The sequence below is a fragment of the Aedes albopictus genome, chromosome 1, assembly GCF_035046485.1.
Source record: "Aedes albopictus strain Foshan chromosome 1, AalbF5, whole genome shotgun sequence".
Lineage (NCBI taxonomy): Eukaryota > Metazoa > Arthropoda > Insecta > Diptera > Culicidae > Aedes > Aedes albopictus.
In genome coordinates, this window is record NC_085136.1 from 77,157,287 (window position 1) to 77,174,378 (window position 17,092).

General features: G+C 43.9%; 1 protein-coding gene across 2 annotated transcripts in view; it reads right to left on the reverse strand.

Annotated features, from left to right (window-relative positions):
• LOC109422034 (chloride intracellular channel Clic) overlaps window positions 1–16,729 on the reverse strand; it is a 226,401-nt gene extending 209,672 nt beyond the window's left edge. Inside the window, exon 1 of one of the 2 annotated variants that reach the window (XM_062844884.1) lies at window positions 15,833–16,729. In XM_062844884.1, the coding sequence (XP_062700868.1) occupies window positions 15,833–15,901 (69 nt within the window). In that variant the 5' untranslated portion in view covers window positions 15,902–16,729. The remainder of the gene's footprint in view (window positions 1–15,832) is intronic. The other variant, XM_019696674.3, reaches the window with a different exon arrangement.
• Between the last annotated feature and the right edge of the window lie 363 nt (window positions 16,730–17,092).

The window sequence follows — 17,092 nt, forward strand, 5'->3', positions numbered from 1 at the left end:
GACCTCAAGAAGATTGATTGTCGTTTTCGATAAAGGTGACCGAGGTACATGTAGAGTATTCGTCGGTTGTGATTCCGGATAGTTTTTGGTCGTATCGCGGTGTTTTGTATTTTGGTGTCCTAATTCCTTCTGTGTGTGGTCAAGCAATGAAGACAGTAAGACCAAAAGGGAAAAAAGTGAAGATTAGAAGTTTCTGTGCATTCTAGAACCTGTTTTAACCCGTATGAATGCTGTCAATTCCGGAAGCAACTTACCTTACCGATCAGGCTAAAGCCGGGGTGGCCTCTGCTGTACATAGTAGCCGTCTCCATTCCACTCGGTCCATGGCTGTTTGTCTCCAGTTCCGCACTCTGCGTAGGGTCCGCAGATCGTCCTCCACTTGGTCGACCCACCTAGCTCACTGCGCACCACGTCTTATAAATTCGGGGTGGCGGGCGCGCTGATTCCTCCCTGGAGCCCTTTGCCATCATGTACTTTGTCTTCGACACATTAATGACTAATCCGATTCATCTGGCTTCACTCTTTAGTCGGATGTACGTTTCCGCCATCGTCTCAAATTTTCGAGCAATAATATCAATATCATCAGCGAAACCAAGCAGCTGAACGGACTTCGTGAAAATCGTACCACTCGTGTTTATCCCCGCTCTCCTTATTACACCCTCCAAAGCAATGTTGAACAGCAAGCACGAAAGACCATCACCTTGCCGTAACCCTCTGCGAGATTCGAAGGGACTCGAGAGTGTCCCTGATACTCGAACTACGCACATCACTCGATCCATCGTCGCCTTGATCAATCGTATCAGTTTATCCGGAAAGCCGTATTCGTGCATAATCTGCCATAGCTGTTCTCGATCGATTGTATCCTACGCCGATTTGAAATCGATGAACAAGTGATGTGTGGGTACGTTGTATTCGCGGCATTTCTGCAACACCTGGCGGATGGCGAACATCTGGTCCGTTGTAGCGCGTTCACCCATAAATCCAGCCTCTTGCAATCGGTGATAGACGGCGGCATAAAATTTGGGAGAGTACCTTGTAGGCAGCGCTCAGTAATGTGATCGCGCGATAGTTCCCGAAATCCAACTTGTCGCCCTTTTGTGTAGATGGGGCACACGATACCTTCCATCAATTCCTCCGGAAATACTTCCTCCTCCCAAATCTTGGTAATGACCCAGTATAGTGCTCTCACCAGTGCTTCTCCACCGTATTTTAGAAGCTCGCTTGGTAGTTGATCTGCTCCAGCGGCTTTGTTGTTTTTCAACCGGCCAACCTCCTTCTCAATCTCTTGGAGGTCAGGGGCCGGAAGTCTTTCGTCCTGTGCAAATACTCCTAGATCTGTTACCACGCCACCTTCGGTACTTGCAACATCGCCATTGAGGTGCTCATCGTAATGCTGCCGCTACCTCTCGACCACCTCACGCTCGCTCGTGAGAATATTCCCGTGATTATCTCGGCACATGTCGGCTTGTGGCACAAAGCCTCTGCGCGAGCGGTTCAGCTTCTCGTAGAACTTTCGTGTGTCCTTAGCGCGGTACAGCTCTTCCATCGCTTCGCGATCTCGTTCTCCCTGCTGGCGCTTCTTCATCCGGAAGACTGAGTTCTGCCTGTTCCGCGCCTGTTTGTAACGTGCCTCATTCGCTCTCGTACGGTGTTGCAGCATTCTCGCCCATGCTGCATTCTTCTCGTTTATCAACTGTTCACATTCGCCGTCGTATCAGTCGTTTCTGTGATTCGGAGTCGCGAAGCCTAGTGCTGTAACCGAGGTACTACCTATGGCGGATCGGATGTCCCTCCGGTCATCTTCAAGTTTAGCTGCGCCAAGCTACTCTTCCGTTGGTAGGGCCACTGCTAACTGCTGCGCGTAGTCTTGAGTCACCTCTACGTTACGCAGCTGCACGATGTTGAGCCGCGGCGTTCGACTTCGACGCGTGGTGATAACCGTCGAAAGTTTGAAGCGCATGCATACAGCGACTAAGAAGTGATCCGAATCTATATTCGCACTGCGTTATGTGCGGACATTGGTTATATCCGAGAAGAATTTACCGTCGATTAGAACGTGGTCGATTTGGTTTTTTGTTTGATGGTCGGGTGATCTCCAGGTGGCTTTGTGGATATCTTTGCGGGGGAAGAAAGTGCTTCGGACTACCATACCACGGGAGGCTGCAAAGTTTACGCATCGCTGGCCGTTATCATTCGATACGGCATGCAGGTTGTTTCGCCCGATTACCGGTCTGCACATTTCCTCCCTTCCTACCGCGTTCATGACGCCGACAACGATTTTCACGTCACGCGGCGAGCAACCATCGTATGTTTGCTCTAACTGCGCGTAGAACGCTTCTTTCTCTGATTCCCTGTTGTGCATTTGGACGAGTCGGACGTGTGCTCCGTATCTCACCACGCGATAGACCTCGTAGAAGTAGAGTTTTTTCCCCCGCAATTGCGGAAGGTTTTTTATATCGTGCGTTCTCCTGCTTGTGCGAAGTGTAGTGTCGCAAGGTGGTATCCAGCGCAACGCGGAAGCGAGGTGCTTGCATCATCGTACATCAAGGTCAACGAATAATCGCATCCAAAAGTCATCATTATCGCCATCATCAGCCCCTCCGTCAACAAAGAGGACGGCGGCGACGGGTGCGAAGGCAGACGCGACGGACAGCTTTACCATCTGCCTGCCTGTGATAAATATCTACCTGCTCCGGTCAGATAAGTATCACTCTTTCGATACACTCTTTTGTCCACCCAATTTGTTTTGATCGCTTTTATCTATTGTATCCCCAGTCCACATTCGACCACGTGCTTTTTTTTGACATCCATAACAGTGGTTCCCAAACTACTGTATACGGGTAAGGGTGTACAAACTGTAAATAACAGAACATTTTTTTTTGTTTTTTTTATTAGCTATTTTTTCTTTTTTTTTTCAATACCGTTTTTTTTTTGCATCCTACAGGGTGCGCTAAAATAAACATAAGAATTGAATTCATATATTATTAGTACAAGTTTTTTTTTTTGTTTTTTGCTTTATTTTTTTCCTATATATTATTAACATTGTTTGGTTTACAAACCAAACAGTTGTCGTCCTAAGGAAGAAAGTGCACTGTAAATACCTTAAGGGCGGACGGGACGGTCGAGGAAATATCCGCCATTGCTCTGTTTCTACTAAGATGGTAATCTCAGATTCTACTTCATATAATGGAACAAAAATCTATCATTGTGTATGCTCACTTGCAGTGCATATGCTGATTGTTTTTCAGCCTCATCTGTGCGATAGAAATCAAGATTACCATCTTCAAAATCGCGAGGCAAATTGTTAGAAAGAGAGGGAAGATAGGAAAAATAACACAGCGTCCCGATTCACCTTAAGGTTTTTCTCTTCCTCTTTTGCACTTTTGAGTTATTTTCCATAAATTTGTTTCCACATGGACGATTCGATTGGAGGCGAAACGCCTCCCAATGATATCATTGCTCGTACGCGGTTTTATCAGCCATCTTCGCCTGGACCTTGGGTTGTCTATTTCCGGCGCAAATGCAAACCATTGAATATGCTTTCGATTTCTCGAGAGCTGACGCGTAAGTATCCTGGGACCGTTATTCACCAAGTGAAAGCATCCAAGCTGCGTGTTACCGCACCTAGCTACAAAGCAGCAAATGAAATTGCTCAACACGAAGCGTTTACTGTTGAATACGCGGTCTATGTGCCAGCACGAGAAGTGGAGGTGGAGGGGAAGATCCTCGACGAAATGCTGACATGTGAGGACATCAAGACCGGCTTTGGTCGATTCAAAAATAGGTCAATTCCTGATGTGGCTATCCTAGACTGTAAACGCTTATCTAAGGTTTCCATGGAAGGAAATAAAAAGGTGTACTCGCCTTCAGCGTTTTTTCGAGTGACTTTTCCAGGTTCCGTCCTCCCGGAATTTGTTGTAATTGATGGTGGTTTTTACCCAGTGCATCTTTTTAGGCCGAAGGTTTTTAATTGTACCAAATGCAAGCAGTTTGGTCACAGTGATAGCTTTTGCGACAACAAGCCCCGTTGTGGCAAATGCAACCAAGCTCACTTGGAGGACTCTTGCACACAGGAAGCGGAAAAATGTAGCTACTGTGGCGGAGATCCACACGACTTGCAAGTTTGCCCGGCTTACAAAAGACGCATTCGAAATGAGAGTCGCTCTATCATAAAGCGCTCCAAACAGACATATGCGGAGATGGTGAAATCTTTTAAAACACCAGATTCCGTGTCTGAATCAGCTGTCCCAGTTGAAAATCCCTATCAGGAGTTGTCTTCCGATGATCAGGACGATGGCGAAACTGATGAGGGTGGATCTCTTTCGGAGGTACACGCACCTGGAAAAAGGAAGTCATCATCTTCCCCGGGATTGCGCCGAAAGGTCTTTTTAAAGTCTTCCCTCAAAAGTTTGCCTAATGATAAAGGAGACGGGGTAAACTTAAAAACTCCGAAGAATCAGGTTCCTCTAGCTTCAGCTCCATGTTGTAGCAAGAACTTGTCACCCCCGTCTCCGCCTGTTAAATACACTTCAAAGAGAAATAATCGACAAGGTAGCAAGAAAAAAGCTACCAAAGCTCCTCGCAGTTCAAGCAAGCCTCCTAGACCCAAGCGAGGACTGTTTACTTTTAGGGTTCTCGTGGATCGCTTATATAATGCCCTCAGCCTTCCAGAAACATTAAGAGGCATTATTGATATGTTTATACCTACAGTAGAAGAATATTTTCGGAATCTGACACAATCATGGCCCCTCCTTGCTGCGATCATATCTTTCGATGGATAATTCATCAAGTGAGGTACAAGATATGATCACTGTGCTACAGTGGAACTGTCATAGTCTAAAACCTAAATTAGACCTGTTTAAGTTTTTGATTCACAACTCTGATTGTGATATATTTGCCCTTTGTGAAACATGGCTTTCTTCTGAAGATGAACTCAACTTCCACGATTTTAACATTATACGCCAGGATAGAGACGACCATTATGGGGGAGTTCTTTTGGGGATCAAAAAGACTTACTCATTTTATAGAATTCCAATCGCGACTCATCCTGGCGTAGAAATCGTCGCTTGCCAAATAAACGTAAAGGGTAAAGAACTTGGGTGATATGAACGCGCATGGTACAGGGTGGGGCGAACCATATGACGATAATAGAGCGGCCGTTTTCTATGATTTGTGCGACGATTTCAATTTGAACATTTTAAATACAAGTGAAGTGACACGTATTGCATCTGACGGCAAAGAAAGTCGTCTCGACCTATCACTGGGGTCAAGCTCACTATCATTCGATTGCTTGTGGAAGGTAATCGAGGATCCTCATGGTAGTGATCACTTACCCATTATAACCACCATAAAGCATAATAGTGAAAGGTCAGACCATCCAATTCAGGTTCCTTTTGACCTCACAAGGAATATCGATTGGCAAAAGTATGCAGAAGCGGTATCTTTTGGCATCGAATCATTCAATCCCCTCCCACCTTTGGATCCCCTAACCTTTGGATTCCTGTCTGAACTGATATATAAGAGTGCATTAGAATCACAAAAACGACGTGTTCCAAGTGCAACCTTCAAAAGAAGACCAGCCACACTAGGTTGGGATGATGATTGCACCCAGTTGTATCCTAAAAAATCTGATGCTTTCAAAACTTTTCGTAGGCACGGTACCTCAGATCTTTATCAAGAGTACGCAAAGCTCGAAAGACAGCTGAGAAACTTGCTGAAAGCGAAGAAGCGTAGTTATTGGCGACACTTCATTGAGGGTCTCTCAAGAGAAACTTCAATGACAACGCTTTGGAGAGTGGCTCGCAACATGCGAAACCGCTCTTCTTCTAATGAGAGTGACGAATACTCCAACCGTTGGATATTCAGCTTTGCGAAAAAGGTCTGCCCAGACTCAGTCCCAGCACAACCGATTTCTTGGGAAACATCCCCAAGAGACGGTTCTCTGGACAGACCCTTCACTATGCTGGAACTTTCTATGGCTCTTCTTTCATCAAACAATTCCGCTCCGGGATGCGATATGATCAAGTTCAATCTTCTAAAGAATCTCCCAGATATCGCGAAAAGACGATTACTGGACCTGTTCAACTCATTCATGGAGAACAACATCGTTCCGCATGAATGGAGACAGGTCAAAGTAATAGCTATTCAAAAGCCTGGTAAACCAGCGTCTGATCATAATTCATACCGCCCAATTGCTATGTTATCATGTTTAAGGAAATTGTTAGAAAAAATGATCCTATCACGACTCGATCATTGGGTCGAATCGAATAACTTGCTTTCAAATACACAGTTCGGGTTTCGCAAGGGCAAAGGAACAAACGATTGTCTAGCGTTGCTTTCAACAGATATTCAACTGGCCTTTGCGGAAAAGGAGCAACTGGCTTCAGTTTTCTTGGATATTAAGGGCGCCTTTGATTCAGTTTCCATAGGAATATTGTCAGAAAAACTGCACAATAGTGGACTTCCAGGAATTTTAAATAATTTCTTGTATAATTTGTTGTCAGAAAAACATATGAGCTTCAATCTCGGACAACTGACAACTTCCAGAATAAGTTACATGGGCCTACCCCAAGGCTCATGTTTAAGTCCCTTGCTTTATAATTTTTACGTGAAAGACATTGATAGTTGCTTGGAAGGACAATGCACGCTAAGACAACTTGCAGATGATGCTGTGGTTTCTCTAAAAGGCCCACATGCAGAAATGTTGCAAAGACCATTGCAAAATTCTCTAAATAATCTGTCAATCTGGGCAAGAGATTTAGGGATCGAGTTTGCTCCGCAAAAAACTCAATTGGTTGTGTTTTCTAGAAAGCGGAACCCAGCCCAACTGAAACTCAATCTTTTGGGAATAGAAATCGACCAGTCTTTGACTTCGAAATACCTTGGGGTCTGGTTTGATTCAAAAGGCACTTGGGGTACCCAAATCAAGTATTTGGTGCAAAAATGTCAACAAAGGATCAATTTTCTACGCACAATTACCGGAACATGGTGGGGTGCTCACCCGGAAGACCTCATAAAACTTTACAAAACGACTATTCTCTCTGTTATTGAGTATGGCTCTTTCTGCTTCCACTCAGCAGCAAACTGCCACCTAATAAAGTTGGAACGAATTCAATACCGTTGTTTGCGTATTGCTCTCGGCTGTATGCACTCAACGCATAATGCGAGCCTTGAGGTCCTGGCAGGGGTGAAACCTCTCCAGAACCGATTCTGGGAGCTCTCGCTAAGGTTACTTATCAAGTGTGGAGTGAGCAACACACTTGTCATTGAAAATTTCGAAGAAATGCTCAGTCTGAACACTCAATCAAAATTCATGAGAATCTATCTGTTCTACATGTCATCTGATATAAGCCTACCAAGTTATAATCCTCCCCGTGTACACTTCACTAATGACAGTTCCTCTGTTAAATACGATCTGTCCATAAAACAAGCTATTCATGGAATACCAGATCAACTTCGATGTATATCTATTCCTCGCATTTTTAACGAAAAGTACCAAAATGTCAATTCCTGTAAGAGATTCTTCACTGATGGGTCTCGCATAAATGGATCCACTGGTTTCGGTGTTTTCAATGAAAATTTCACCGCCTTCCGCAAACTTCAAGAACCTTATTCGGTTTATGTTGCTGAGCTGGCAGCAATCAACTTCGCTTTGGGGATGATTTCCAACATGCCCGTAGACCATTTCTTCATCTTCTCGGATAGCCTTAGTTCGATTGAGGCACTCCGGTCGATGAAACCTGTAAAACATTCATCTTACTTTCTTACAAAAATAAGGGAGCAGATGGGTGCACTGGTCGAAAGATCATACAAGATTACCTTTGTATGGGTCCCCTCACATTGCTCAATTTATGGCAATGAGAAGGCGGACTCTCTCGCAAAGGTGGGCGCACAGGAAGGTGAGATCTATGATAGAAGAATTTCACATGATGAATTTTTCCATTTTGTTCGCCAGAGTTCTCTTCAAAGTTGGCAAAATGATTGGCGAGATGGCCAGCTGGGACGGTGGTTACATTCCATTATTCCTAATGTTTCTTTGCGAGTGTGGTGGTATGGTCTGGATGTAAGTCGCAATTTCATTCGCGTGATGTCAAGACTTATGTCCAACCATTACTCGCTAGACGCGCATTTACACAGGATTAACCTCGCGTTGAGCAATGTTTGTACTAAGTGCGGTTCCGGTTATGATGACATCGACCACGTAGTTTGGCAATGCCCGGATAATGACGCCTCCAGAGCGCTACTTTTGGATACCCTTGAGGCCCGAGGTAGACAACCCTTTGTTCTTGTGAGAGATGTGTTGGGGACCCGCGATGTCACATACATGGGATGTATTTTCGACTTTCTTCGCTCTGCTGGTATAAAAGTTTAATTTGCTTGTGTTTTCTTCTCCAGTTTTTTTTTCTCTGTTTTGTCCTCTTTGTGTTACCAAGCTGCTCCTGGCCATCCGGAAAACCAAGTCCCACAACAAGTTGGTACCAACACCACAAGGCACCGAATACGCTAGCAAGATGCGATTCACCCCCGGATGAGCAGCAGTGAAACCTTTGGCCCAATCCTTACCCTGTCCATCCCTCAAAATGTGACCTTCTAACCTCGAGCTGCCACGAGTACCCTGGCTTCCACCCATTACTAACAGATATCATTAAAAAGTTATTACTCTGTATAATGTATACTATTAAGTACAAAGAAAGATCCTCGGCTCCGTAAAGCGTTATACGCGATTGAGCCCCAAATAAACGAACTAGATAAAAAAAAAACGCTTCTTTCTCGTCATCAGGTCTCCCTTCGTGTGGGCAGTGGACGTTGATGATGCTATAGTTGAAGAAACGGCCCTTAACCCTTAACATGCACCTCCTTGCGTTGATTGGCTGCCACCCGATCACACGTTATCACGCTTGGACTTGAGGAATTCCAGCTTCAGTAGAGTCGCATTAAGCCCCTCGTTCCAGCAGAGTGATGCTTGTTTTACCCCAGATATAGATCTCTGCAGCTTACACACGATACCTGGTTTCTTATCGTCCATATGGTGTACTCAAAAACCATGATGTACAGCAACAGTCAGCACCACTTGTACGGTAGACAGATTGGCTTGAGCCGGAAAACCTATTTCGTTTTGAGCGGTTTCTTGCCGGCGAAACATAGACATTATAGGGCATAGGTCTTCATAGAATGGAGCTCACCATGTACCGCCTTGTTCCAGAAGTCACGGTCTTCACGGGTACCTACTAATCTCATTGTACGACTCAGAAATGTCTGAAGAAGAGTGAGAGCCAACAGTACTTGTTCTAAATCCAGTAAGGTAGTCTAGGAATTTACTTCTGATTCGGTGCTTCCGTTAGCTGCGTCTCTCAGGCTGCTCGCTTCTACAGCCGGATGACAACTCCAGATCTGGTTGCGAAGGGAGCGCGATGTTAGCTTAATCCGCAAGATCTCCTTCATCGATGACATCATCAGTTAGAACTTCATCTTCATGGTCGAACAGCTCTGCCAGATCAAATTCCTCGTCAGATTTCCTCTGGATTTCAAGCGGTTTATTCTTCCATCTCTTGCGGGTAGATTAGTCCTTGTTCCACAGTTGGTAGCAGTTAGGCGCGTAACCACCCATCATGTGTTAATTGACGACTCTTCGCGTCTAGCTTCTTCCTTCGTTGACTGGGTATTTAAGCAAAAGCTTGGCATCCAAAAACGCGCGCCTACTCTAAACTTGGGGTTTACTCCCATATCGCAGTATAGCAGACGAAACATTGCTTGGAATCGCCGAGGCTGAGCTTCGATTAATCAGGAACACGACCAAAAGCACAGCTCATAGCAGAACAGTTTTGGAGTATGGGGATTCGATCAGCATTGTACATACGTACTTTTTGGATGAGGGTCTTGTTAAACCTTTTCATTTCACCACTCCATTTTGCTGAGATGAGTGAATTGCCTGCTCCTTGGCGATGTATGGAGACATCAAGAGCTGTCTTGATAAATTGACCAAATAACTTTGATGAGTTGCCCTGTCAGTTTTTTTTTTGTTGCACGTGATTCATTGGAGTGTTACATGATTGTATGCATGATTATTGCACGAAAAATCAAGATAACCCATTATTGAATTGAAATTGAATATACTGAAAGGTAGAAAAATAAACATTGAAGATTTGGATGTGCCCCACCCGCCAAGAATTCTTTCTTATAATTCGGCCAGGAATCCTTCCTGGAGTTTCTTCCAGGAGTTCTCCCTGGGTATTCCAAAAGAAATTCCATCTGGAGATTTCATCAGAAATTCCTTATGGGGCATTCCACCGGGAATTTCCTCTTGGTATTTCACCAGGAATCCCGTCTGAGGATTCATTCGGCAATTGTGTCTGGAAATCCCGACCAAATGCGTCCGGGGATTCTGCCGGAAATTCTGTCTGGGGCTTCCGCCAGGAATTTATTCTGGAGACACCACCAGTTATTTTCTCTGAGGATTCCGCCAGAAATTCTCTTTGGAGACTCCGCCAGAAATTACCTATCACAGGGAGTGCTTTTTTGGAAATTTCGTCAAGACTTCTTTTTAGGGATTCCCCAGAAGATCGCTCCAAGGATTCCTCCAGGTGTTCTCTCAGGAGATTGCTCCATAAGCTTCTCTGGGGATTCCTCCGGTAGTTCGTTTCAAGGACTCCCCAGGAGATTCGATTTCTCCTGGGGATTCTCCTGAAGTAACTTCTGGGAAACCTTTCAGGAGTTCCGTCATGGGAATTCTCCAAAAGATCCCTCTGAGATTTCTCCAGCAGTTCATTTTAGGTATTCCTCTTGACGTTCTTTCTTTTCTAGGATTTCTACCAGAATTTTTTTTCTGGTATTTCTTCCGGGAGGTCTTACCATCTACTTAAGAAAATTCCTCTCGGAAATTCTTCCTACAGTTTCTTCTTGACATACCTTTAGGAACTCCGTTCGGGGATTTCTCTAGAAATTCCCTCTGATTGTTACACTTCTGTCTATGAATTTCTCCCGGAGATCTCTTTGGAGGAATTCCCAGAATAAACTTCAAGAGCGATCTCTGAAATGAGCTGCTTCTGGGAAATAGCCAGAAGGAGCATCCATAGAAAACCCCAAAAAGAAATCCTGAAAATATCTTCAGAAACCTGGAGAAAACCCACCCCAGGAAGGAAGGTCTGAAGTATTTCCCAGAAGTTACTCCTCAAAAATTGAATTTTTGATCCGTTTTACAATCCCTTAGGCATAAATTAAAGATATTAGTTCCAAGACCTGAACCGTGACCTGACTTAGCCGGGGCCATTCCGGGGTATGTAACCGGTTCCAGAAGTTGCCCACAGGGGACACACATATTTTCGTGCAGAGGCTGGGTTCGACGGTTCAAATGGACTATTTTAACTCACCTTTCTTAAGTGTCGAGATAAATTTGATCAAACGAACAAACTAGGTATGAAACGGTTTAAGGTTTTTTATACAAATAACAATGATGATCAAGAAAATAATCATTGATAAAACTGACAACAACCCCAGGCAGACCCCCGCCCCGCGGTCATCATAACGTGACACGGAAGAAGCACTTTCGGAGGGCTTTTCTTCCGAGGATTCCTCCAGCAATTTGTCCGGGGAGGAATCTTCAGTACAATTCCTAGAGTTATCTCCAGAGGAACTCTTGAAGAAATCCCCGGAGAAATAGCTGGATTAATTGGTTGATTTGTCTTTATTTGAGAAACTTTCAGCCCTTGGCTGGTTCGTCTCTCGAAATAGCTGGAGAAATCCCTGAAAGAATTCATTCTGGAATCCTTGGAAGATTTTCTAGAGGAATTTCAAGTATTCCTTCTGGAATTTCTCCAGTGATCTTCCTACACAAATTCTTCCTGGAACACGCTAAGAAAGCTCTCCTGAGATTCCCTAAGGAATTCTTAATTAAATTAATCAAATTTTGATTGTTTCCGGAATTCCTCATGGGGTTTCTTCTGAAATCCCACCAAGAATTCTTTCGGGGATTCACCCGGGAATTTCTTCTACGATTCTTTCAGGAACAACTTCAAGAATTATTTCAAAAATGCCTCCAAGAACTCTTTTTTGGATTTCTTCAGGAATTCCTCCTGACATTATTTCGGAAACACTCTTAGGAATTAATTCAAGACTTTTTCAAGGAACTGTTTATAGATTTCCTTAGGCATTCCTCTAGGGATTGATTCCGAGATTCCTACTGGCGTTTCTTCAGGAACTCTTCCAGGTATTCCTTCAGAAACTGCTAGAGGGATTTCTTCAAGAGTAACTCTACGTACTTTTTTAAAGATTCCTTCAGGATTTCATAAGGAATTTCAGCGATTTGTTCAGTACCTGCTCCTGGAATTTCTTCAGAAACTCCTTCTGGATTTCCTTTAGGAATTCTTCCTGGGATTCTTCTGGGAATTCCTGCAGGATTTTATCTAAATAATCCTACAGGAATTCGTCCAGGAAATCCTCCAGGAACTCATCTTGAGATTTCTCTAGGAATTCCTTCAGAGATTACTCTACAGAGATATCTCAAGGAATACTTCTAGAGATTTCTCCAGGAATTCTTCCATTCATGTCTAAAGGAATTTCTCCAAAGATTCCTCCACCTCCTGAACGCACTCCAGTGATTTTTCAAGAAAACCCTCCAGAAATTCCTCATGGAATTCATGCAGCGTTTCCTCCAGCAATTAATTCAGGGTTTTCTTCAGCAATTCCTCTAACGATTTCTCAAGGAATTTCTCTAGATTCCACCAGCAATTCCTACAGGCATGTATCCATGAATTCCTCCAGGAGTTCCTTCAGATATACCTCTAGGGTTTGCTCTAGGAATTCCTCCAGGGATTCAGAAGTTCTCCAAGAAATTCCCCTCGAAATGTAACCAGCAATAATTCCAGAAATAAAATTGCACTATGTATGACGAAGATATCACCAAATCACTTTTCCATGTTTTCGTAAAAGTGATTCCAAACTTTTGGCTGATACATCATATTGAGGGGTGACCCCTAACTTTTGATAGGGAGTGTATTCCTCCAGGAGTTCATCCCGAAGTTCCTTCAGGAGCGCTCCTTCCGATATTCTTCCAGGACTTCATCAATGAATTACCCCAGGGACTTCTCCAGGAATCTCACCAAGAACTCCTTCAGGAATTACCCCAGATATTTCTTCAGGAATTCCTTCAGGAGTTTCTCCAGGAATTTCTACAGGAATTCCTTCGGAAATTCCTATAGCAATTCATCTAGGAATTTCTACAAAAATTCCTCCAGGGATTCAGAAATTCTTTCATGAAATTCTTGAAGAATTCCTCCAGGAATTTTTCAGAGATTCCCTCAGGAATTCTTTCAGGGTTTTCTCCAGGATTTTACCCTTTCAAGGATTCCTCCAGGAATTCTTCCAGGGATCTTCTTCTTCTTTATGGCTCTACGTCCCCACTGGGACTTGGCCTGCCTCGCTTCAACTTAATGTTCTTTGAGCACTTCCACAGTTATTAATTGAAGGGCTTTCTTTGCTTGCCATTGCATGAATTTGTATATTGTGAGGCAAGTTCAATTATACACTGCCCAAGGAGCCGAGAATTTTTTCCCGGAAATCGAACCCGCCGTCTCCGCACAGGCGATCCATAGTTTTGACCACTAGGCTAACTGGAGACCCAGGGATAGTTCTACGGAATTTTCCCAAGAATTTCTCCAGGAGTTCCTCCTGGGATTCCGCCAGGAATCTTTCCAAAAGTTGCATTCGCCCTAAGGTTTCTCTAGAAATTGCCTTGAGGAATACTCCACGAATTCCTCCATGGATTTTTCCAAGAATTTCCTCAGGGATTCTTCCAAGAATTTCTCCAGAAATTTCTCTAAGGATTCCTCCAGGAATTCCTCAAGTGGTTTCTACAGAATTTTTTCCAGGGATTTCCCCCAGAAGTTCTAAGGAATCCTCCAGGAACACATCCAAGGATTTCTTCAGGATTTCTTCCAGGATTTGCTCCAGGAATTCATCCAGGAATATCTCCATGGAGTCCTTCAGCATATTTTTCTGAAATTTCTTAAGGGTTCCCTCCAGATATAGCTGCAGAAATTCCTTTAGGAATTCCTCCACGAATTCATCCGGGGATTTCTCTAGGAATTCATCAAGGGATTGCTCCGGGAATTCTTCCAGAGGTCCCTCCCAGAATTCCACTATCACTAGAGATTCCACCAGGTATTCATCTAGAAATCCATCCAGAGATTGCTCCAGGCATTCGCCCAGGAGTTTTTCCAGCGATGGCACCAGTAAACCCTCCAGCTATTCTTTCAGAAATTCCTCCAGGGATTCCTCTAACGATTTCGCCAGGAATTCCTCCAAGTATACTTTCAGAAATTCCTCAGGAATCTCTCCTGGGATTCCACCAGGAATTTGTCCAGAAGTTCCACCGGGAATTTGTCCAGAAGTTCCTCCAAAGATTCCCCTAGAAATGCCTCAGGGATTTCTCCAGGAACTCGTCCAGGGATTTCTCCAAGAACTCCTCTAGGAATTTGTCCGAAAATTCCTCCAAGCATTTCTCCAGAAATTTGTCTAGGAAATCCTCCTGGAATTCTAGGAAATGAAGATATTGCTTTAGAAATTGGGATTCCTTCAGGGTTTACTCCAGGCAGGGATTGCTGCAGGAGTTCTTTTAGAGATAGCTCCTGATCTGTATTTGAATTCTTCAAGATAATATAAGAGAGATATAGGAGCCAGGAAACTCTCCAAGAAGTCATCAGGAGTTCAATTATCTCCGAGAGATCTTTAAGGAGTTCATCCACAGATTTATTCAGGAATCAATCCATGAATTCCTTCAAGAGTATCCAATGCAGCTCGTGCAAAGGAGTTTTTTTTTCTGAAATTCGTCCTGCGTTTGTTTCAGGAATATACTCTAACTTAATTTGAACATATAAGTACTCACATTCCAGAAGCGCTTTCAGACATTTCTCCAGGAAATCCTTCAAAAATTCACCCAGAGAAGACACTTTCGGAATTCTCCCAAGCTTTCATCCCAGAACTTCCCTAGAAAATGCTCCACGGATTCCTCTACAAATTCCTTTCTAAATTGCTCCAGACGATTAGTTTTCACTAGTCCAAGAACTCATTCAGATGAAAACCAGGATTTTTCTAAGAATTCCATCATTTTAGAGTTCTCCGGAAATACTTCCAAGGGAGCCCCTTGAGAAATTCTTACAGAAACACTTTGAGGGCATCCTCCAGTGATACTTTCAAGCCTTTTACAAGAATACCTTCAAAAATTCGTCCAAGGATCCTTCCGGGAATACGTCATTTTTTTTTATCTGTATTAACGAGATTTTTAGCCCTAGGCTAGTTCATCTCGGGACCCACGTTTTGCTTCCCTTCCGAAGTAAGAAATCACATTTTTGCGAGTTTGTCGGGAGTGGGATTCGATCCCAGGTCCTCGGCGTGAAAGTCAAGTGTTCTAACCGTCACATTTCAATGGGAGTATGTTCTGAAATGAGTATATGCAATGTATATAAAACTGTCTTTAGGGAAATTTCGGCAACTTTACAATAGTTTTAAGGTACCAAACATTATGAAAAATAAGATTTTTGCTCAGTTGTTTGGAATAAGTAGTTTTCTTTATAACACTGGATGAAAACCTCAATTTTGCCACTCTTACAACTTCTACGAATTCCATAATTTCACTGGAAATTCCACCAGTGATCATGGCACACCAGAAATTTAGAACAGACTTCGTCTCAGTGGGGATGTAACTCCAAGAAAACTAGTGCCGCCATAGCTAAGCTCGCTGGGCGAAATTATTCCCCAAGTGCTATTTTTTGTCCACAGAGTACCCCACCCATTATCCCCGCGGTCCCCAGCATGTAGTCCCCTTTTTATGAGAACTTACCTTGATAATCAGCTCGATTTCTGGTACATCGCCGTTGCGGGTTCCATTTTCCTGGTTTTCGTCGGACATTATTCCTTGGTTTGGTTTGGCTTACTCCCACAAAAAAATTAAAGATCTAGATCACAATCACCGGCACACTACTAACCAACAATTAAAAGGTAGGCACTTTTCTTTAGCTAAGCTAGAGGCTTTAATTTTCCACCACTCCGGTTTCGAGTACGGAAAAAATATTCCGGATTATGAATCACTTCTTTATTCCAGACGACGACGACGGCGCGGCAGGGCGACGTTTGCTATCAGCACTTCTTTCGGTCGCAGATCGCGCGGTTGTTGTTGTTGTTGCTGCTGTGAAATCTTCTTCTTCCCGATCCGGCGACTCGTTTTCGCGTTTTTTTTTTTTTTTCTGCGCCCCCTTCGCGAACCAACACGCACAAAAGAGCACACAAAACTTCTTGTTTTTTTATTCCTCTCTCTCCAGCCTGCTGATGTCAGTCAGGCAGACCACCGCGCGAATAGAACGGAACGACGCAACAGACTGCACCAGCACAGCAGCTTCTTTCACTACTCGATTCTGGTGGCGATTTTCAACGGTTAGTGCACTTTTGCCGTACACTTCCAGACCATTCCGGACGAACACTCCTCCGCGGCGCTTTTTTGCTTCGATTTAAATTTCCGACGCACGAATCACCGGAGGCTTGGTGGACTACCGGAAACCGATATCAAACTCGAACCAAATTCAGATTCCAGCACAAGAAAAAGACACCGTACAGGGTCGTTTTTCTACGGCAACGATGGCGGTGGCGGGGTGGTTGGCGAGGAACAAAAAATAATAAAGAAAAATCTAACGATTTCAAACAGCGCAAGGAAAATCCGCGAACAACTAAACACGACGACAGTTGGGAAAAGACTGACGGCGACGGCGACTGGAAAGGAACGAAACGTGCACCACGCAAGCGAAAAGCTGCGCTTCGCTGAAAAAGCTGCTGGATCGTTCATCCGTCAGCCACCAGCCAGACGAACGACAGACAGAGAAGGGGAATGTTGATTTTTTCTGCGATGCACAGTGACGGGAAATGGAAACTGGGTGGTCAAAATTGCTTATGAGAGCTAACCCTACACGCTAAGATCAGTTTACCTATTTTTCTAAAATATGGGTAAATTTTATTCAAATTTACGTAAACTTTACGCAAATATGGGTAAATAAAACTCATATTTTGGAAAAGTGCACAACCTCATTTATAGGTAATATTAACCCATATT